Here is a 23,249-nt window from a genome sequence, read left to right on the forward strand (position 1 = left end):
ACCAAAATGTGCCTAAACCTCAACTAATTGTCTTGAAACTTTGCACAGCCCAAGTTCTGCACTTCCCAAAGCTATCCTGGAGGTTTCATCGATTTTGGTCTCCCACGTGGAAAACTGGGGACATTAAGCTCTTTTTTTGGGGCGTTTAATGTGGCTTAACGTACAAAAAAGAGCCTATATGTGAACCAATTTCCCTCAAACTTGGCACAATAGAAGAGTCTATCAATTCCAACATATTCTGAAAATTTCAGATCATTTGGTAAATCACACCAAAAGTTATTCACATTAAGCTCTCTTTTGCAATCATAAAAACGCATAGCTTAATGTGAAAAGAGCTTAACGTACCAAAATGTGCCTAAACCTCAACCAATTGTCTTGAAACTTTGCACAGCCCAAGTTCTGCACTTCCCAAAGCTATCCTGGAGGTTTCATCGATTTTGGGCTCCCACATGGAAAACTGGGGACATTAAGCTCTTTTTTTGGGGCGCTTAATGTGGCTTAACGTACAAAAAAGAGCCTATATGTGAACCAATTTCCCCCAAACTTGGCACAATAGAAGAGTCTATCAATTCCAACATATTCTGAAAATTTCAGATCATTTGGTAAATCACACCAAAAGTTATTCACATTAAGCTCTTTTTAGCAATCATAAAAACGCATAGCTTAATGTGAAAAGAGCTTAACGTACCAAAATGTGCCTAAACCTCAACCAATTGTCTTGAAACTTTGCACAGCCCAAGTTCTGCACTTCCCAAAGCTATCCTGGAGGTTTCATCGATTTTGGTCTTCCACGTGGAAAACTGGGGACATTAAGCTCTTTTTTTGGGGCGCTTAATGTGGCTTAACGTACAAAAAAGAGCCTAGATGTGAACCAATTTCCCCCAAACTTGGCACAATAGAAGAGCCTATCCATTTCAACATATTCTGAAAATTTCAGAATATGTTGGAATTGATAGGCTCTTCTATTGTGCCAAGTTTGGGGGAAATTGGTTCACATCTAAGCTCTTTTTTGTACGTTAAGCCACATTAAGCGCCCCAAAAAAAGAGCTTAATGTCCCCAGTTTTCCACGTGGGAGACCAAAATCGATGAAACCTCCAGGATAGCTGAGGGAAGTGCAGAACTTGGACTGTGCAAAGTTTCAAGACAATTGGTTGAGGTTTAGGCACATTTTAGTACGTTAAGCTCTTTTCACATTAAGCTATGCGTTTTTATGATTGCTAAAAAGAGCTTAATGTGAATAACTTTTGGTGTGATTTACCAAATGATCTGAAATTTTCAGAATATGTTGGAATTGATAGACTTTTCTATTGTGCCAAGTTTGGGGGAAATTGGTTCACATATAGGCTCTTTTTTGTACGTTAAGCCACATTAAGCGCCCCAAAAAAAGAGCTTAATGTCCCCAGTTTTCCGTGTGGGAGCCCAAAATCGATGAAACCTCCAGGATAGCTTTGTGAAGTGCAGAACTTGGGCTGTGCAAAGTTTCAAGACAATTGGTTGAGGTTTAGGCACATTTTAGTACGTTAAGCTCTTTTCACATTAAGCTATGCGTTTTTATGATTGCTAAAGAGAGCTTAATGTGAATAACTTTTGGTGTGATTTACCAAATGATCTGAAATTTTCAGAATATGTTGGAATTGATAGGCTCTTCTATTGTGCCAAGTTTGGGGGAAATTGGTTCACATATAGGCTCTTTTTTGTACGTTAAGCCACATTAAGCTCCCCAAAAAAAGAGCTTAATGTCCCCAGTTTTCCACGTGGGAGACCAAAATCGATGAAACCTCCAGGATAGCTTTGGGAAGTGCAGAACTTGGGCTGTGCAAAGTTTCAAGACAATTGGTTGAGGTTTAGGCACATTTTGGTACGTTAAGCTCTTTTCACATTAAGCCATGCGTTTTTATGATTGCTAAAAAGAGCTTAATGTGAATAACTTTTGGTGTGATTTACCAAATGATCTGAAATTTTCAGAATATGTTGGAATTGATAGACTTTTCTATTGTGCCAAGTTTGGGGGAAATTGGTTCACATATAGGCTCTTTTTTGTACGTTAAGCCACATTAAGCGCCCCAAAAAAAGAGCTTAATGTCCCCAGTTTTCCGTGTGGGAGCCCAAAATCGATGAAACCTCCAGGATAGCTTTGTGAAGTGCAGAACTTGGGCTGTGCAAAGTTTCAAGACAATTGGTTGAGGTTTAGGCACATTTTAGTACGTTAAGCTCTTTTCACATTAAGCTATGCGTTTTTATGATTGCTAAAGAGAGCTTAATGTGAATAACTTTTGGTGTGATTTACCAAATGATCTGAAATTTTCAGAATATGTTGGAATTGATAGGCTCTTCTATTGTGCCAAGTTTGGGGGAAATTGGTTCACATATAGGCTCTTTTTTGTACGTTAAGCCACATTAAGCTCCCCAAAAAAAGAGCTTAATGTCCCCAGTTTTCCACGTGGGAGACCAAAATCGATGAAACCTCCAGGATAGCTTTGGGAAGTGCAGAACTTGGGCTGTGCAAAGTTTCAAGACAATTGGTTGAGGTTTAGGCACATTTTGGTACGTTAAGCTCTTTTCACATTAAGCCATGCGTTTTTATGATTGCTAAAAAGAGCTTAATGTGAATAACTTTTGGTGTGATTTACCAAATGATCTGAAATTTTCAGAATATGTTGGAATATATAGACTCTTCTATTGTGCCAAGTTTGGGGGAAATTGGTTCACATATAGGCTCTTTTTTGTACGTTAAGCCACATTAAGCTCCCCAAAAAAAGAGCTTAATGTCCCCAGTTTTCCGTGTGGGAGACCAAAATCGATGAAACCTCCAGGATAGCTTTGGGAAGTGCAGAACTTGAACTGTGCAAAGTTTCAAGACAATTGGTTGAGGTTTAGGCACATTTTGGTACATTAAGCTCTTTTCACATTAAGCTATGCGTTTTTATGATTGCTAAAGAGAGCTTAATGTGAATAACTTTTGGTGTGATTTACCAAATGATCTGAAATTTTCAGAATATGTTGGAATTGATAGGCTCTTCTATTGTGCCAAGTTTGGGGGAAATTGGTTTACATCTAAGCTCTTTTTGTACGTTAAGCCACATTAAGCGCACCAAAAAAAGAGCTTAATGTCCCCAGTTTTCCGTGTGGGAGACCAAAATCGATGAAACCTCCAGGATAGCTGAGGGAAGTGCAGAACTTGGGCTGTGCAAAGTTTCAAGACAATTGGTTGAGGTTTAGGCACATTTTGGTACGTTAAGGTCTTTTCACATTAAGCTATGCTTTTTTATGATTGCAAAATAGAGCTTAATGTGAATAACTTTTGGTGTGATTTACCAAATGATCTGAAATTTTCAGAATATGTTGTAATGGATAGACTCTTCTATTGTGCCAAGTTTGGGGGAAATTGGTTCACATCTAGGCTCTTTTTTGTACGTTAAGCCACATTAAGCGCCCCAAAAAAAGAGCTTAATGTCCCCAGTTTTCCGTGTGGGAGACCAAAATCGATGAAACCTCCAGGATAGCTTTGGGAAGTGCAGAACTTGGGCTGTGCAAAGTTTCAAGACAATTGGTTGAGGTTTAGGCACATTTTGGTACGTTAACCGCTTGCCGCCCGCCCGCCGTCATATGACGGCGGAGCGGAGCGACCATTATCCTGGGCCGCCGTCATATGACGGCGGCACTTTAAGCAGGGCAGGCGCGCGATCGCGTGCGCGCCGCCCTGCACTGCCGGTGTCGGGGTGTCCCCGGGACACCCCCCGTCACCGGCAGGGGGGAAACAGCCAATGGGCGTGGCTGTTTCCCACGTGATCGGCTGTGTTCCAATGACACAGCCGATCACAATGAAGGCGCCCATCAGATGACCGCTCATGCGCGATCGGGAGCGCGCAGCGCGGTCATGTCGGTGGCACTGTGTTCCGTAGGAACACAGCTGTCACCGGCGGTAGTAAACAGTCACTTGACAGTGACTGTTTACTATGTGATCGGCTGTGAATCCATTCACAGCCGATCACAAAATGTAAACAAAGAGCAGTAACTCACTGTTACTAGCTCTTCTCTCCTCATACAGTTTCCAGTATGAGGGGAGAAGAGCTAGAAATAGTGAGTTACTGCTCTGTGTACCTGCAAAAAGTAAAATCACACTAATAAATGTCCCCACACAGTCCTCAGCCCCCCCCAATGTCACCTGTCACCCAACAGTCACCTCATCAGTGCCCAGAAATTGACACCCATAACGTTCACATGTGAGCGCAGCGATCGCGGGCAGAATCACTGCGATTCTGCCCGCGATCCGGAAATCATTGCAAATCGCGGGACGCCTGTGCGTTGCCCCTGATTTGCAATAGCACCCCAAACGCTGTGCGATGTTGCCGCCATTTCCGCCTGCCGAATCGCGGTAACATTGCGCAAACATCGCATGACGCCCAAAAAAGGTACAAGAGTTTTTATTTGGAGCGTCATGCGTTGTTTGCGCGATGTTGCCGCGATTCGGCAGGCGGAAATCGCAGCAACATCGCACAGCATTTGGGGTGCTATTGCAAATCACGGGCAACACACAGGCGCCCCGCAATTTGCAATGATTTCTGGATCACGGGCGGAATCGCAGTGATTCTGCCCGTGATCGCTATGCTCACATGTGAACATAGCCTAAAGTTCACCGGTCACCAGAGACTGCCATCAGTACCGCCGTGCACCATCGCCGTCACCTGTCACCCATCAGTGACCATCGCCCGTCACCTGTCACCCCATCAATCACCGTCACCTGTCACCCCATCAGTCATCGTCACCTGTCACCCCATCAGTCATCGTCACTTGTCACCCCATCAATCATCGTCATATGTCACCCCGTCAGTGACTGTCATCTGTCACCCCATCAATCATCGTCACCTGTCACCCCATCAATCATCGTCACCTGTCACCTCATCAATCATCATCACCTGTCACCTCATCGTCACCTGTCACCCCATCAGTCATCGTCACCTGTCACCCCATCAGTCATCGTCACCTGTCACCCCGTCAGTCATCGTCACCTGTTTGCCATATACATGCAATCACTTACTGACCGCCTAACGACTATATGCGTCGGCCATTAAAAGCTAAATACTGGGGTTATGGCAGCAGATAGCCCCCATAACCCCGGTATTTTTTGAAACGGCGGGCGGTCGGCTTTCAGATAAGGGTGGTCCCAGTGGCGGATTCGCCGCGGAATTACCCTTACGGTGCAGGGGAAGAGGTGCCCCCCCCCTCCTGCCGCGTCCCAGACGTTTTCCCAGCTTACCGGACCCGCCGGCAGCGGGGAAAACTATCCGGTCCCGGATCCTCAGAGACAGGAAGTCGAGTGAGGGCAAGATGGCCCTCACTCAACTCTATGGTCTTGGAGGACCGGAGCTACGTCAAAAGACGTTGCCTAGCAACCGGATTAAAGGGCCGCTTTTTTTTTTTGCTTTTTTTTTTTCCTCTTTCAACAATTTTTTTTTTTTTTTTCCTTTATTAGTGTAGTTGTGAGGTGTGAGGTCTTTTTGACCCCAGATCTCACAATAAAGAGGACCTGTCATGCCTATTTCTATTACAAGGGATGTTTACATTCCTTGTAATAGGAATAAAAATGATCAAAACATTTTTTTTTTTAAACTGTGTAAAAATAAAAAAATAATAAATAAAATAAATAGGAAAAAAAAAAAAAAAAAAAAATTAAAGCGCCCTGTCCCCGTTAGCTCGCGCGCAGAAGCAAATGCATACGCAAGTCCCGCCCACATATGTAAACGGTGTTCAAACCATACATGTGAGGTATCGCCGCGATCGTTAGAGCGAGTGCAATAATTTGAGCCCTAGACCTCCTCTGTAACTCTAAGCTAGTAACCTGCAGAAATTTTTAAAATGTTGCCTATGGGGATTTTTAAGTACCAATGTTTGGCGCCATTCTGTGAGCATGCGCAATTTTGAAGCATGACATGTTGGGTATCTAATTACTCAGCGTAACATTATCTTTCACATTATGGAAAAAAATTGGGCTAAATTTACTGTTTTCTTATTTTTTAGTTAAAAAAAGTGAATTTTTTTCAAAAAAATCGCATTTGGAAGACTGCTGCGCAAATATGGTGTGATAAAAAATATTGCAACGATCTCCATTTTATTCTCTAGGGTCTCTGCTAAAAAAAAATATATAATGTTTGGGGGTTCAAAGTAGTTTTCTAGCAAAAAAAATGATTTTAGCTTGTAAACACCAAGTGTCAAAAATAGGCCCAGTCTTAAAGTGGATAAATGGACAACTTTGTGTAAAGCGCTACTTGGATGTTAGGCCTATGTATGTGGCCAGGCTGTGAAAAAGTGTTACACATGTGGTATCGCCATACTCAGGAGGAATAGCAGAATGTATTTTGGGGTGCAAGTTTTGCTATGTACATGCGATGTGTTAGAAATATTGCATAAATGGACAGCTTTGTGTAAAAAAAAATGTGTTTTCATTTTCTTTCCACATTTTCCAAAAACTTGTGGAAAAAAATGACATATTCAAAAGACTCATTATGCCTCAAAAATTATACGTTGGGCTGTTTGCTTTCCAAAATGGGGTCATTTTATGGGGGTTTCCATTGTCCTGGTGCTCCAGGGCCTTCAAAAGTGCGATAGGTTGTTAGGAAATGATATGTGTAATTTGTGCTCCTAGAATGCCGGACGCTGCTACTCGGATGTTAGGCCTCTGTATGTGGCCAGGCTGTGAAAAAGTCTCACACATGTGGTATCGCCATACTCAGGAGGAGTAGTAGAATGTGTTTTGGGGTGTAGTTGCAAGTATACATGTGCTGTGTGAGAGAAATAACCTGTTAATACGGCAATTTGTAAAAAATAAAAAATAAAAAAAAATAAATCTTCATTTTGCAAAGCATTGTGGGAAAAAATTACAACTTCAAAAAACTCATCATGCCCCTTATTAAATACCTTGGAATGTCTACTTTCCAAAAAGGGATCATTTGGGGGGTATTTGTACTTTCTTGACCTTTTAGTGTCTCAAGAAATGAGATAGGCCTTCAGTACATCAGGTGTGATCAAGTGTGATCAATTTTCAATGAATAGCACCATAACTTGTGGACTCTATAACTTTCACAAAGACCAAATAATATACACTTATTTGTTTTTTTTTTACCAAAGATAAGTAGCAGTATAAATTTTGGCCAAAATTTGTGAAGAAAAATGACTAATTTGCAAAATTTTATGACAGAAACAAAGAAAAATGCGTTTTTTTCACGATATTTTCAGTCTTTTTTTATTTATAGCACAAAAAATAAAAAACCCAGTATTGATCAAATACCATCAAAAGAAAGCTCTATTTGTGTGAAAAAAAGGACACAATTTTTGTATGGGTACAGTGTTGCATGACTGAGTAATTCTCAGTCAAAGTGTGAGAGCGCTGAAAGCTGAAAATCGGTCTGGGCAGGAAGGGGGTGAAAGTGCACTGTAGGCAAGTGGTTAAGCTCTTTTCACATTAAGCCATGCGTTTTTATGATTGCTAAAAAGAGTTTAATGTGAATAACTTTTGGTGTGATTTACCAAATGATCTGAAATTTTCAGAATATGTTGGAATATATAGACTCTTCTATTGTGCCAAGTTTGGGGGAAATTGGTTCACATATAGGCTCTTTTTTGTACGTTAAGCCACATTAAGCTCCCCAAAAAAAGAGCTTAATGTCCCCAGTTTTCCGTGTGGGAGACCAAAATCGATGAAACCTCCAGGATAGCTTTGGGAAGTGCAGAACTTGAACTGTGCAAAGTTTCAAGACAATTGGTTGAGGTTTAGGCACATTTTGGTACATTAAGCTCTTTTCACATTAAGCTATGCGTTTTTATGATTGCTAAAGAGAGCTTAATGTGAATAACTTTTGGTGTGATTTACCAAATGATCTGAAATTTTCAGAATATGTTGGAATTGATAGGCTCTTCTATTGTGCCAAGTTTGGGGGAAATTGGTTTACATCTAAGCTCTTTTTGTACGTTAAGCCACATTAAGCGCACCAAAAAAAGAGCTTAATGTCCCCAGTTTTCCGTGTGGGAGACCAAAATCGATGAAACCTCCAGGATAGCTGAGGGAAGTGCAGAACTTGGGCTGTGCAAAGTTTCAAGACAATTGGTTGAGGTTTAGGCACATTTTGGTACGTTAAGGTCTTTTCACATTAAGCTATGCGTTTTTATGATTGCAAAATAGAGCTTAATGTGAATAACTTTTGGTGTTATTTACCAAATGATCTGAAATTTTCAGAATATGTTGGAATTGATAGGCTCTTCTATTGTGCCAAGTTTGGGGGAAATTGGTTTACATCTAAGCTCTTTTTGTACGTTAAGCCACATTAAGCGCACCAAAAAAAGAGCTTAATGTCCCCAGTTTTCCGTGTGGGAGACCAAAATCGATGAAACCTCCAGGATAGCTGAGGGAAGTGCAGAACTTGGGCTGTGCAAAGTTTCAAGACAATTGGTTGAGGTTTAGGCACATTTTGGTACGTTAAGGTCTTTTCACATTAAGCTATGCGTTTTTATGATTGCAAAATAGAGCTTAATGTGAATAACTTTTGGTGTGATTTACCAAATGATCTGAAATTTTCAGAATATGTTGTAATGGATAGACTCTTCTATTGTGCCAAGTTTGGGGGAAATTGGTTCACATCTAGGCTCTTTTTTGTACGTTAAGCCACATTAAGCGCCCCAAAAAAAGAGCTTAATGTCCCCAGTTTTCCGTGTGGGAGACCAAAATCGATGAAACCTCCAGGATAGCTTTGGGAAGTGCAGAACTTGGGCTGTGCAAAGTTTCAAGACAATTGGTTGAGGTTTAGGCACATTTTGGTACGTTAAGCTCTTTTCACATTAAGCCATGCGTTTTTATGATTGCTAAAAAGAGCTTAATGTGAATAACTTTTGGTGTGATTTACCAAATGATCTGAAATTTTCAGAATATGTTGTAATGGATAGACTCTTCTATTGTGCCAAGTTTGGGGGAAATTGGTTCACATCTAGGCTCTTTTTTGTACGTTAAGCCACATTAAGCACCCCAAAAAAAGAGCTTAATGTCCCCAGTTTTCCACGTGGGAGACCAAAATCGATGAAACCTCCAGGATAGCTTTGGGAAGTGCAGAACTTGGGCTGTGCAAAGTTTCAGGATAATTGGTTGAGGTTAAGGCACATTTTGGTACATTAAGCTCTTTTCACATTAAGCTAAGGACATTAAACGTTTTAGTATTGTACAAAAATAGCTTAATGTGAATAACTTTTGGTGTGATTTACCAAATGAGCTAAAATTTTCAGACTATCTTAGCACAAATAGAGTCTTCTATTGTGTGAAGTTTGGGGGAAATTGGTTAACATCTAAGCTCTTTTTTGTACGTTAAGCCACATTAAGCTCCCCAAAAAACAAGCTTAATGTCCCCAGTTTGCCTCCTGGAAGACCAAACTACATGAAACTTCTAGGATATATTAGAACAGTTAAAAACTTAGTCTGTGCAAAGTTTCAGGGCAATTGGTTATGGTTTAGGCACTTTATTACACATTAAGCTACATTAAGCCATTTTCACATTAAATGTTTTAGTATGTCCCCACCTTACAATACCATACCATGCTATACATTTACACAAACAAATAACACTGAACAATTGTGCCCTATAGCTTCTATATGAGCGTCAAAATAACAAAAGCATACAGAATCCACAAATCTGCAGACATCCTGTATAATGGAGTCTATTATTAGTATTTTCTATGAAATGGCTTGTAGCATGCTAAAACCTACATCGATCAGTTAACACACTACCCATATAACACCCCATTGTTTCACTATTCATTTGGAACTATGTGCTCTATACCAATTGAAAAAACACACTTAAAAGGAGGGAAGAAGTTCTGCTAAGGTGGGGATTTTCAATTAATAGCTAAATTAGATTTTCTTGTTTAATTTCCATAAATATAGGTATTGCCGTTGCCTTCATCTTTTACAATTTGCTATATTTCTAGGCTACCAGGGTCACCTTTCAGCTAAACTACTTGAAGAGTCAATGACTTGAAATTAGTGTTGCGTTTGAACTCTTAACATACACAATTGTTCCAAATTAGGGACTTCCCAGGTACTGTAAGGCTTGGTTCACACCTATGAAGGTTGCAGTTTGCATATTCCAGGTGCATTTTGCCTTTTTCCATACATGTTTTTGATCCATTGAAGTCTATGGAACCAAATACCAGAAAAAAGTCCCTGGCCCTTTCCATAAAATGTATAGATGTGAATAAGACCCATAGGAAACCATGTTAAATGGACTGTAGTATGTTTCTGCAAAACTGTAAACGCACTAAAAAATGCATAGGTGTAAACCAGGCCTAAGTGGTATTAATTGTAGTATAAAGAATCAGTATTGTCTGGGTGTTAGATAGTGAAGGGAGTGCAGGAATTTCTGTCATCACAGATTTACTTCATGTGGCAATCCTAGATCACATTTTTATCTACAATTCAGTGTTCTTCAAATACATACAATCTGGATCAGGTAGAAGCAGATATAGTAGATCCAGTCATGTGGAATAATGAAAAATTATATTGGTGAAAAACTATTGTCCTGTTCTAGGTCAGCTGCCTGTTTTTTCCTTGGCTCATTCCAACCTCCAATGTGTCATACATTCAGAAAACACAGACATCACACTGGAAATATTTCCCCTCAGCTAAGAGATCGAGAACACCAGACCTGGGCTCCAATCTAGGGTACTTTTTAGCTTACAAAGAGCCTATTCTTGGAGCATTTCCAAGAGACATGCATCAGAGAATTCTGAGTTTTGTCTGAAACAATAAACGATATTAACATCATCTTTAGTAAAAAGAATAAGAAAGTCATACGTTTGTGGTTCCTGAGCTCCTCTATTAAAAAATGAGCCTCTTCTTGGATTCTCTCTTCAATGCTTCTTTTTCCCATCCCAAAATTCCTCAGTGTCATCAATGTGAATCGACGTAGCTGTTTCCATCGTTCTCCATTGCTCAGGATTACCCCTTTGGACCAAAAGAAAGCGTTGACATTATTATAAAGATATAAAAATGGTTTTCTACAGATATAAAGTGCTACTTTCACACCTATATATGTGTAGGTGTGTATATATACCCCTATACAGAAGTTCAGATGTTTTGCCTGCCTCCAAAGAACCCAAAAAAATGCCTGCAAGAACAAACCTGGGCATTTTTTTGGGGCATTTTTTTGGGTTCTTTGGAGGCAGGCAAAACATCTGAACTTCTGTATAGGGGTATATAAAAACACACACTTATATGTATATATACCCATACACATATATAGGTGTGAAAGGAGCAGAACACTATACTTTTGCTAATGAAATAATTTGCACTAATATGGCTACGCTCCCAACACACCTATATATGTGTAAGTGTAATATACATATAAGTGTGTGTGTATATATACCCATATACAGAAGTTCAGATGTTTTGCCTGCCTCCAAAGAACCCAAAAAAATGCCTGCAAGAACAAACCTGGGCATTTTTTTTTTGGCGCTGGCATTTTTTTTGGCATTTTTTTGGGTTCTTTGGAGGCAGGCAAAACATCTGAACTTCTGTATAGGGGTATATATACACACACACACTTATATGTATTTTACATTTACACATATATAGGTGTGTTGGGAGCGGAGCCATATTAGTGCAAATTATTTCATTAGCAAAAGTATACTGTTCTGCTCCTTTCACACCTATATATGTGTATGGGTATATATACATATAAGTGTGTGTTTTTATATACCCCTATACAGAAGTTCAGATGTTTTGCCTGCCTCCAAAGAACCCAAAAAAATGCCAAAAAAAATGCCAGTGCCAAAAAAATGCCAGCGCCAAAAAAAAAATGCCCAGGTTTGTTCTTGCAGGCGTTTTTTTGGGGTTCTTTGGAGGCAGGCATGACATCTGAACTTCTGTATAAGGGTATATATACACACCTACACATATATAGGTGTGAAAGTAGCAGAACACTATACTTTTGCTAATTAAATAATTTGCACTAATATGGCTACGCTCCTAACACACCTATATATGTGTAAGTGTAAAATACACATCAGTGTGTGTGTATATATATACCCCTATACAGAAGTTCAGATGTTTTGCCTGCCTCCAAAGAACCCAAAGAACAGGTACACTTTTTAGACCCCCCCAGATACTAAATCCAAAGTCAAAATCAAAAAATCTCTTTTTTTTTTTTCAATAATTGTCTCTCTATCAAAAATGACAATTTTTAAGAACTTTTTTGTGTGATTAATAGTCCCTGGGGCATGACCCAGAACCCTAGGCACTTTTTGGGGGCATTTATTGGGTTTTAGGGCCTCAAAATGGTGTTTTTTGATTACCGAAGTTCGGGTCCCATTGATTTCAATGGGGTTCTGAAATCCGGGCCGAACTTTCGGGAAGTTTGGATGTTCTGGCCGAACCGAACTTTTGAAAAGTTCAATCATCCCTACTCTATACACCACCACAATGGATTTGAAATGAAACAAAATGTGCTTTAACTGCAGAGTTTCAGCTTTAATTTGAGGGTATTTACATATTTACATCCACATCAGGTGAACGGTGTAGGAATTACAACACTTTGTATATGGGCCTCCCACTTTTTAAGGGACCAAAAGTAATAGGACAGATTAACAATCATAAATCAAACTTTCACTTTTTAATACTTGGTTGCAAATCCTTTGCAGTCAATTACAACCTGAAGTCTTGAATGCATAGACATCACCAGACGCTGGGTTTCATCCCTGGTGATGCTCTGCCAGGCATCTACTGCAACTGTCTTCAGTTCCTGCTTGTTCTTGGGGCATTTTCCCTTTAGTTTTGTCTTCAGCAAGTGAAATGCATGCTCAATCGGATTCAGGTCAGGTGATTGACTTGGCCATTGTATAACACTCCACTTCTTTCCCTTAAAAAACTCTTTGGATGCTTTCGCAGTATGCTTCGGATCATTGTCCATCTGCACTGTGAAGCGCCGTCCAATGAGTTCTGAAGCATTTGGCTGAATATGAGCAGATTATATTGCCCGAAACACTTCAGAATTCATCCTGCTGCTTTTGTCAGCAGTCACATCATCAATAAATACAAGAGAACCAGTTCCATTGGCAGCCATACATGCCCACGCCATGACACTACCACCACCATGCTTCACTGATGAGGTGGTATGCTTTGGATCATGAACTGTTCCTTTTCTTCTCCATACTCTTCTCTTCCCATCACTCTGGTACAAGTTCATCTTGGTCTCATCTGTCCATAGGATGTTGTTCCAGAACTGTGAAGGCTTTTTTAGATGTTGTTTGGCAAACTCTAATCTGGCCTTCCTGTTTTTGAGGCTCACCAATGGTTTACATCTTGTGGTGAACCCTCTGCATTCACTCTGGTGAAGTCTTCTCTTGATTGTTGACTTTGACATGCATACACCTACCTCCTGGACAGTGTTGGGGTAGTTACTCAAAAAATGTAACTAGTTACTAGTTACTTCTGTAAATTGTAATGAGATTACTTTACTAGTTACTGCATTTGAAAAGTAACTTCACTACTTATTACTTTACTTTCCTCTTTCTTAATTGACCGTGTAGAAGAAGATACATGACACTCTTTCTGCATAGAGTTTATTGTATAAACACAGGCTTTGGGAAAGATGAGAACAAAACCTGAAAAAACAGAATAAAACATAAAGTGCAATAAAAAGTCATAAACTTCATCCCTCTCTATTCTTCGAAATAACGATTGTATCGCACGGCTTGGGTAACGCAGGAAAGCGCGTTCCTATAGTCTAGTAAAGTAGTGTAGTTACCAATATTAGTATTGTAACTAGTTACTTTACTTAGTTACCAAAAAAAGTAATGTAGTTACTGTAATTAGTTACTTTGTAACTAGTTACCCCCAACACTGCTCCTGGAGAGTGTTCTTGATCTGGCCAACTGTTGTGAAGGGTGTTTTCTTCATCAGGGAAAAAATTATTCGGTCATCCACCACAGTTGTTTTCCGTGGTCTTCCGGGTCTTTTGGTGTTGCTGAGCTCACCGGTGCATTCTTTCTTTTTAAGGATGTTCCAAACAGTTGATTTGGCCACACCTAATGTTTTTGCTATCTCTCTGATGGGTTTGTTTTGTTTTTTTTCAGCCTAATGATGGCTTGCTTCACCGATAGTGACAGTTCTTTGGATCTCATATTGAGAGTTGACAGATCAACAGATTCCAAATGAAAACAGCACACTTGAAATGAACTTTGGACCTTTTATCTGCTCCTTGTAAATGGGATAATGAGGGAATAACACACACCTGGCCATGGAACAGCTGAGCAGCCAATCGTCCCATTACTTTTGGTCCCTTAAAAAGTGGGAGGCACAGATACAAACTGTTGTAATTCCTACAAATTTCACCTGATTTTGATGTAAATACCCTCAAATTAAAGCTGAAAGTCTGCAGTTAAAGGACATCTTGTTTGTTTCATTTCAAATCCATTGTGGTGGTGTATAGAGCCAAAAAGATTAGAATTGTGTTGATGTCCCAATATTAATGGACCTGACTATATATATATATATATATACACAAACAAACACACTAATACTACTGCTTGCCTGCCCCCTTCCTGGATTTACACAGACACACACATATATATATATAGTGTTTGTGTAAATCCAGGAAGGGAACAGGCAGCCAGACTAAAGCCCCGTACACACGTACCGATTGTCGGCCGAACGATCGGCCGTCTTTTGTCCAGGGCTGTTGTGTCTGTTGAAAACTGCAAAAGACTGCACACGAATTTTGTCGGCCAACAACAGCCGACTGCAGAAGTGATGTCATGTGATGGTTAACTTTCCTTGTCTTTTTTCTTTTCTGAGCATGCCCAGTCTTGCAAATCTGCTGTCTGTCGGCCGAAATCTGTACTGACTGACAATCGGCCGTTCTGGTGTTGGCCAACAAAAATTTTAATGTCTACACGACAGATTCTTTTCGGCCGAAAGTGCGCTGTCGGCTGTCGGAAGCATCATACTAACAAGCCTACAATCGGCGGATCGGTCGTCGGCCAAATATTTACGGCCGACAATCGGTACGTGTGTATGGGGCTTTAGTGAAGGGAGTTTTCTGTAGCATATTTGTCAAGCACAGAATCACAGAACATGTAAAATAAAGGCAAAGTGGTTGGAAGGAAGCTTCAGAATGGCAAAGATGTTTTTATTACGAATCATGTGAGCAGACTGCAGTTCCTCTTTAATGGACCTTTTTATCTTGCCCTGTATGGGGCATGGGAAGGGTCATAGTAAACCCCCAATATTAAGGATTTGTAATAAAATGTATGCAATGAAAATCATAAGCTAGAAGACAGAGGTTGGAAATCCAAGGGGACCATAATGCATTTGTTATGGTAGTTCATCAATTTGAACCAACATTTGAATCAACATTTTCTCTCTATGAGGAAAATAAAAGCAGGCTATACTGGAAGTTGCTAGAAAAGCATAAAAGTTAAACCAGGAGTTACCGTATGCATTGAAGAATCTGTCCACTGTTGGCATATGGCCGCGGTTGCTGAATTCATCTCCATGGTCAATAAGAACCTCTTTCACCATTTGGTAGCTGCAGAGGATTACTACTGGGCGCGATCCAAAATACAGAGTATATATTGAGCCGTATTTCTCTTTTAGCTGAAATTATACAGACAGAAAAAAAATCTGTTTTAAACTAAAAGTGATTGTGAAGTATTTTTTTTCAAATAACCAAAATGTTATACTTACCTCCTCTGTGTAATGATTATGCACAGAGCAGCCCCGATCCTCCTCTTCTCGGGCACCAATCAGCGCTCCTGGCTCCTTCTCTTCTTGGTATGCCACCATAGGAATCCACTTCCTAGTGTGGCACACCTGCAGACTTGATTCTGTGCTGTGTTGTCTGCACCTGTTTGGAGAGACAGAGCGGCTTGTCCCTGCTCAGAGATGTATAGTAACTAAGTAGAACTACTTCACTACTGTACTTAAGTACTGAAAGGCGGTATCTGTACTTTCCTAGAGTAGAATTTTTTTCTCCTACTTCCACTTTTACTTCACTACATTTTTTCAATGATTTCAATACTTCTACTCCGATATTTTTTTTTTGTGCTGCATAGTTACTCGTTACTGTTATAAAAATGACCACTGCCAGAACAGTAGATGGCAGGTTTCATGAAGCTCAAAACATGTGTATTATCAGCGCATACGAAAATAAAAGCTACTGTATGTATAAATAAAGCTGCACTTGAAATAATAAAAAACAATATCATGTTCAAACTTTTGACTTCTTTCTTTAATAACTACATAACACAGTACTTGTACTTTTACTTTCAGTACTTGAGTAGCAATTTTTTTTTCAAAACTACTGGTACTTTTACTTTCAGTACTTGAGTAGCAAAATTTAAAAAAAAAAACTACTTGCAATACTTAAGTACAAAAAATGTTGAATACTTTAATACTTCTACTCAAGTCACTTTTTGATCGAGCACTTCCACTTCTACTCAAGTCACTTTTTGATCGAGCACTTGTACTTTTACTCAAGTATGGGTTCCGAGTACTTTATACAACTCTGTCCCTGCTCTTGTCACAAGAATTGATTGACAGCAGCAGGAACCAGTGGGTCTCACTGCTATCAATTTAGCTCTGTGAGGAGGGAGAGAGCAGAGAGAGCTGCTGCTCTTGGGCACTGTGCTGGATCGAGAATGGGCTCAGGTAAGCATAATGGGGGGCTGGCGGGGGGGGGGACTACAAACAGAAGGTTTTTTACCCTAATGCATTAATGTAAAAAAACCTTCTACCTTTACAACCACTTTAATGTAGTTATTTGCAGCAAGTGACTGGTGTAGTTGTAAAAGAATATGATGACAAATAACCACTTCTGGACCGGAAGGATTTGCCCCCTTAATGACCAGGCCATTTTCGGCTATTCGGCACTGCGTTATTTTAACGGACAATTGCGTGGTCGTGCGATGCTGTACCCAAATAAAATTAATGTACTTTTTTTCGCCACAAATAGAATTTTTTTTTTTTGCTGGTATTTGATCACCACTGTGATTTTTATTTTTTGCACTATAAATAAAAAAAGAGCGACAATTCTGGGGGAGAAAAAAAACAATATTTTTTACTTTCTGCTATCGAACATTCTCAATAAAAAAAAATGTAAAAATCTAATTTGTTCATCCATTTAGGCCAATTTGTATTCTGCTACATATTTTTGGTAAACAAAATCGCAATAAGCGTATTTTGATTGGTAAGCGCAAAAGTTATCCTGTCTACAAACTAGGGGAAAGATTTATGTCATTTTTATTTCATTATTTTTTTACTAGTAATGGCGGCAATCTGCAAATTTTAGCGGGACTGCGACATTGCAGCGGGCAGATCGGACACCTAACTGACATTTTTAACACTTTTATGGGGACCAGTGACATTACTACATTAATCAGTGCTTACAATATGCACTGTTACTATTATAATGACACTGGCAGGGAAGGGGTTAACCTAGGGGTGATTAAAGGGTTAAGTGTGAGCCTAGGGGAGTGTTTTCTAACTGTGGGGGGAGGGACTTGTGAAATGATCATAGAGACCTGTGTTCCTATATAGAAGGATCACAAGCGCTCAGTGATCATTTCAGAGAGAACAACGGTCAGCTGTGTTTACAACAGCTGACCGTTGTTTTCTCTGAGCGCAGAGCAATCGCAGGTTTCCAGCAGCACTCACGGCCGCCGGCCCCATGGATCAGCATCCCAGTTGCCTAGTGGGTGCAGGAGCTTACCCCCATAAGCACTCCCTCGGATCGCTGTACAGGTACGGTGATTTGGGCAGCCGAGCCAGCCTTCCGCAGTATATTAGCGGCGGGCAGTTGGCAAGTGGTTAACCACTTTCCACAAAACTACATACCTGTAAGGGCTCTTTCACACGGGCGGTCCGATCAGATCCGCCTGTCAGTTTTTTAGGCGGATCTGATCGGATCCTCTATGCAGCTCTATGGGGCAGCGGGTGTCAGCGGAGGTCACCTCCGCTGACACCCGCTGCCATCCGCATCCGATCCTGTGCTGAAATCTGGACGGATGGAAACCCTATTTTTCCATCCATTCAGTAATCGGAGCGGAGCAGATCTGATGAGAGCGGACAAGCGGTCCGCTCTCCTCCCATCCCCCATAGAGGGCAGCGGGTGCTGAGACACCTCCCTCTCCGCTCTGCAAGCGGAGACGGAGCTGTCATCCGCCCGGCTCAGCGGGGATCGCGGATCGATCCCCGCTGAGCAACACGGATCCGCCTGCGAAGGCGGACCGTGTGAAAGAAGCCTTAGTCACTTCGTTGAAGTGGTTATAACGAGGTGATGCCTGCAGCTGATCAAAGCTGATTCTGGCTTTGTTTTAGAGTCCGACCAGCCTGTGGACATGCAGCTGCAGGCTTCACCCAAGTAAAGTTTTTTACAGCGGACGGTCAGCTTTCAGGTGATAACAATCAATGCGGCTAAGTAACCACTTAAGCCTCGTACACACGCACCGATTGTTGGCCGACCGCGAGGCCGTCTTTTGTCCAGTGTTGTTGTGTCGGTTGAAATGTGCTCTAGACTGCACACGAATTTTGTCGGCCAACAACAACCAACTGCAGAAGTGATGTCATGTTCTGGTCTACTTTTCGTGTGTTTTTTCTTCTCTGAGCATGCCCAGTCTTGCTCAACTGATTTTTGTCTGCCGAAATCTGTACTGACTGAGGAGCAATCAGCCGTTCTGTTGACGGCCAACAAAAATTTTATAGCATGCACACCAGATTTTGTTCGGCCGAAAAGTCGCAGTCGGTAGCATCATACTAACAAGCCGATAATCGGCCGATCAGGCTGCAGCCGAAAATTCACGGCCAACAATCGGTACGTGTGTACGAGGCTTTGCCATTATCACAAGAAGCGGGGAGACCTTCAGCCACTCCGCCTGGGGTCTTCTGTCCCACCGGGAGACCCGAGCGAGCAGCTGGCATGTCCACTGGCTGGTCGGACTCTAAAACAAAGCCGGAATAAGCTTTTATCGGGTCTCCGATGTAATAATCTGGAAGCAACTTCACTTCCGGTTTAATCGGCTGCCAACGGCGCAGATTTAGAAAAATCCAATGTATTCAAAAATGCAGATTTTGGTGTTTTGAATACTTTGAAGTGCAGTGGACGGGTTTGGGGTCAGATCCCTCCATAAAGAGTACCTGTCACTGCCTATTACTGTCAGAAGGGATTTTTACATTCCTTGTGGCAGCAATAAAAGTGATCAGATTTTTATTATTTTTTTTTTTAAAGGGGACAGTTTAAAAAAAAAAAATAAGAAATAAAAATCTAAAGTGCCCCTGTCCCTGCGTGTTTGCGCACTAAAGAAAACGTATATGTAAGTTGTGCCTGCAAATATAAACAGTGTTCAAATCACACATGTGAGGTACCGCCGCGATCGCCAGAGCGAGAGCAATAATTCTGCCTCCTCTGTAACTTTTAACTGGTAACGGTTAAAAAAAAGTTTAAATCGTTGCTTATGGAGATTTTTAAGTACCGTAGTCTGTCGCCATTCCACCAGTGTGCGCAATTTTAAACCGTAACATATCAGGTATCTATTTACTCGCCCTAACATTATGTTTGACAATATACAAAAAAATTAAAAATATGGGATAACTTTACTGTTTAGTTGTTTTTAAGATTTAGTGAAGTGTATTTTTTAAAATAAAATTGGGTTTGAAAGACCGCCGCGCAAATACCGTGTGACATAAAATATTGCAACGGTCGCCATTTTATTCTCCAGAGTTTTTACTAAAAAATATATATATTTAATGTTCTAAGTTATTTTCTAGCAAAAAATACTAATTTTACCTTGTAAGCAACAAATGTCAGATGTAGGCTTGGTTCTTAAGTAGTTAACCAACACAGTTTATAAGGTACAAATAAGTGTATTAGATTACCACAGATTGCCAAGGAGCAGGGCTGCTGTTAGAAATCGCGGGGCCCCATACAGACTGGGAGGGCCCCCTCAAGAAAATATGAAAGATATATTTAGCTAAAATTACAACAAAATCACTATTAGCAGACACAAATATAACATAACTGGCATAATTCCTGCTAAATCTAAAGAAAAAAACTATGTTAAATAAAAAAGAAGATGAGTAGGGTTGAGCGGACACCTAGATGTCCGTGTTCGACGGGTTCGGCCGAACTTTAAAAAAAAGCCCGGGTCCGTGTCCCGGACTTTTACCGAACTTTTCCCGGACACCGAACCCCATTGAAGTCAATGGGGACCCGAACTTTAAGGCACTAAAATGGCTCTAAAACACCAAAGGAAAGGGCTAGAGTGCTGCAAATGGCAGCAAAACATAATTAAGAGCATGGCAAGTGCTCTGCAAACAAATGTGGATAGGGAAATAACTTAAAACAACAAAAAAAAACAGAAAAATAAAAAAAATTTCTTCTTCATCTCTGAAGGACGAGGCCCATATGGAGTAGGAGGGAGGTTGAGGTGGTGGTGGATGTGGCGGTGACATAGGCATGCGCACAGGGTGTGCCGGGTGTGCCTGGGCACACCCTAATCACCTAGGGCACATAGCATTGCCAGTGAGGAGATGGGAAAGATCTCCCTCGGACCTGCTCTGCTCTATTTCTCTTTGCCTACAGGTACATGGCCCCGATACATTACTCTCCCTGCTGGCAAACACATGCATGTGTATTTCAACTTTGGGGTGCACACCTTAATGCAATAGGCTGCGCACACCTATGGGCGGTGTAGGTGGAAGCGGCGGTGGAGGAGGACCAGGGCCGGATTAAGAGCATCATGGGCTTGGTGCTGAGGATTTTGAAGGGCCTTAAGGGCCGTGCCTTGCCATGCACCCAGAGGAGGAAGGGTGCAGCCATGCATGCCTAATTCAACATGGGATGCTGTCTCTGAAGCCCATAAACACATCCATGCATCGGCAACTGTCCCTCCTTGTCCGGCCTTCGCGCTGTGTGGGGAGGTTCTGAGGGTGCTGCCTGGGGAAGCAAGCATAGAAGCCAGACTTCTGTGTTTACAAGTGACAGAAGAGCGGTAACAGTGAATATGGCCAACCCGGGGCCTATATAAAAGGTAGGGGCCTGGAGCTGCAGCTCCAATAGCCCCTACGTTAATCTGGCCCTGAGGAGGAGGACGAGGTAGCCAACACTGCTTCTTTTCACAAATTTTAAATGAGGGTACACCCCAAAAGAGTGAGAAAGAGCAAAAATGGAACAATGGGTGGGTAAGGTCGGTATCCATTGCTATTCTGCATAAGGTACGGAAAAGTCCCGTGGGATCTATGCCTGGTTCATTTTAATGAACGTGAGCTTGTCCACATTGTCTCTGGACAGGCGGCTGCGCTTGTCTGTTATAACGCCCCCAGCCGTGCTAAATACCCGTTCAGATAATACACTGGCTGCAGGGCACGCCAGCACCTCCAAGGCGTAAAGGGCAAGCTCAGGCCATGTGCCCAATTTGGAGACCCAGAAGTTGAAGGGGGCAGACCCCTCATTCACTACATGTAGGCGTGTGCACACATACTGCTCCACCATGTTGGTAAAATGCTGCCTCCTGCTAAGACGTTCCATCTGAGCTGCTGGTGCTGCTGTTTGTTGTGGCGTGCTGACAAAGCTTTTCCACATTTCGGCCATGCTAACCCTGCCTTCTGAGGTGCTGGCGGTGCCCTGGTTGCGTTGGCGACCTCCTCCTCCTCCTCCTCCTCCTCTGCCTTGTGCTTCCACTGCGGCCCCGCTGTCAGATGGGAATGCCAGCAGCATGGCGTCTACCAGCGTGCGCTTGTACTCGCGCATCTTGCGATCGCGCTCCAGTGAGTGAATTAAGGACGGTACGTTGTCCTTGTAACGGGGATCCAGCAGCGTGGCCACCCAGTAATCAGCACAAGTTAGAATGTGGGCAACTCGGCGGTCGTTGTGGAGACACTGCAGCATGTAATCGCTCATGTGTGCCAGGCTGCCCAGAGGCAACGAAAGGCTGTCCTCTGTGGGAGGTGTATCGTCCGTGTCCTCTGTATCCCCCCAGCCACGCACCAGTGATGGCCATGAGCTGGCCTGGGTGCCACCCTGCTGTGAACATGGTTCCATCTCCTCCTCCAGCTCCTCCTCCTCCTCATCCTCCTCATCCTCCTCATCCTCCAGAACTGTGCCCCTGCTGGACAATTGTGTCCCTGGCGTTTGTGTGTGCAGGAACCCACCCTCGGAGACCCTTGCGAATGACTGCCCTGAAAGCCTTGGAAATGTTACCTCTTCATCCTCCTCCTCATCCTGTGCCACATCCTCTTCCATCATCGCCCGAATTGTTTTTTCAAGGAGGCATAGAAGTGGGATAGTTAAGCTGAGAACGGCGTCATTGCCACTGGCCATGTTGGTGGAGTACTCAAAACAGCGCAACAAGGCACACAGGTCTCGCATGGAGGCCCAGTTATTGGTGGTGAAGTGGTGCTGTTCCGCAGAGAGACTCACGCGTGCGTGCTGCAGCTGAAGCTCCACTATGGCCTGCTGCTGCTCGCACAGTCTTTCCAGCATGTGCAAGGTGGAGTTCCACCTTGTGGGCACGTCACATATGAGGCGGTGAGCGGGAAGGCCGAAGTTACGCTGCAGCGATGCCAGGAGAGGAGCAACAGGGTGAGAACGCCGAAAGTGCGCACAAACGGCCCGCACTTTCTGCAGCAGCTCTGACATATCGGGGTAGTTTTTAAGGAACCTCTGCACCACCAAATTCAGCACATGCGCCAGGCAAGGGATGTGCGTCAAACCGGCTAGGCCCAGAGCTGCTATGAGATTTCGCCCGTTATCGCACACCACCAGGCCGGGCTTGAGGCTCGCTGGCAGCAACCACTCATTTGTCTGCTGTTCCATGCTCCTGACACAACTCCTGCGCGGTGTGTGGTTTGTCCCCCAAACAGGCAAGTTGTAAAACTGCCTGCTGTCGTTTACCCCTGGCCGTGCTGAAGTTGGTGGTGAAGGTGTTACGCTGTCCGGATGAGGAGGCGGTAGAGGATGAGGAAGCGGAGTAGGAGGAGTTAGGAACAGGAGGCAAACTGAAGCGCCCTGCAATCCTCGGTGGTGGATGGACATGCGCCAAATTGCTATCCGCCTCAGGCCCATCCGCCACTGCATTTACCCAGTGTGCCGTTAGGGAGATATAACGCCCCTGACCGTGCTTACTGGTCCACGTATCGGTAGTTAGGTGGACCTTGGCACAGATGGCGTTGCGCAGTGCACACCTGATTTTTTCTCCCACTTGGTTGTGCAGGGAAGGG

At 42.4% G+C, this 23,249-nt stretch overlaps 1 protein-coding gene across 1 annotated transcript in view; it reads right to left on the reverse strand.

The window, feature by feature from the left end:
- Nucleotides 1-23,249, reverse strand: part of LOC309559466 (cytochrome P450 2G1-like) — a 76,506-nt gene that overhangs the window by 35,581 nt on the left and 17,676 nt on the right. Inside the window, exons 2-3 of the mRNA XM_082262738.1 lie at nt 15,470-15,632; nt 10,833-10,982 (exon numbers count right to left, since the gene is read on the reverse strand). Coding sequence (XP_082118864.1) covers nt 10,833-10,982; nt 15,470-15,632 — 313 coding nt within the window. The remainder of the gene's footprint in view (nt 1-10,832; nt 10,983-15,469; nt 15,633-23,249) is intronic.

Source organism: Pelophylax lessonae, assembly GCF_965119305.1.
Source record: "Pelophylax lessonae genome assembly, chromosome: 7".
Classification (NCBI taxonomy): Eukaryota; Metazoa; Chordata; class Amphibia; order Anura; family Ranidae; genus Pelophylax; species Pelophylax lessonae.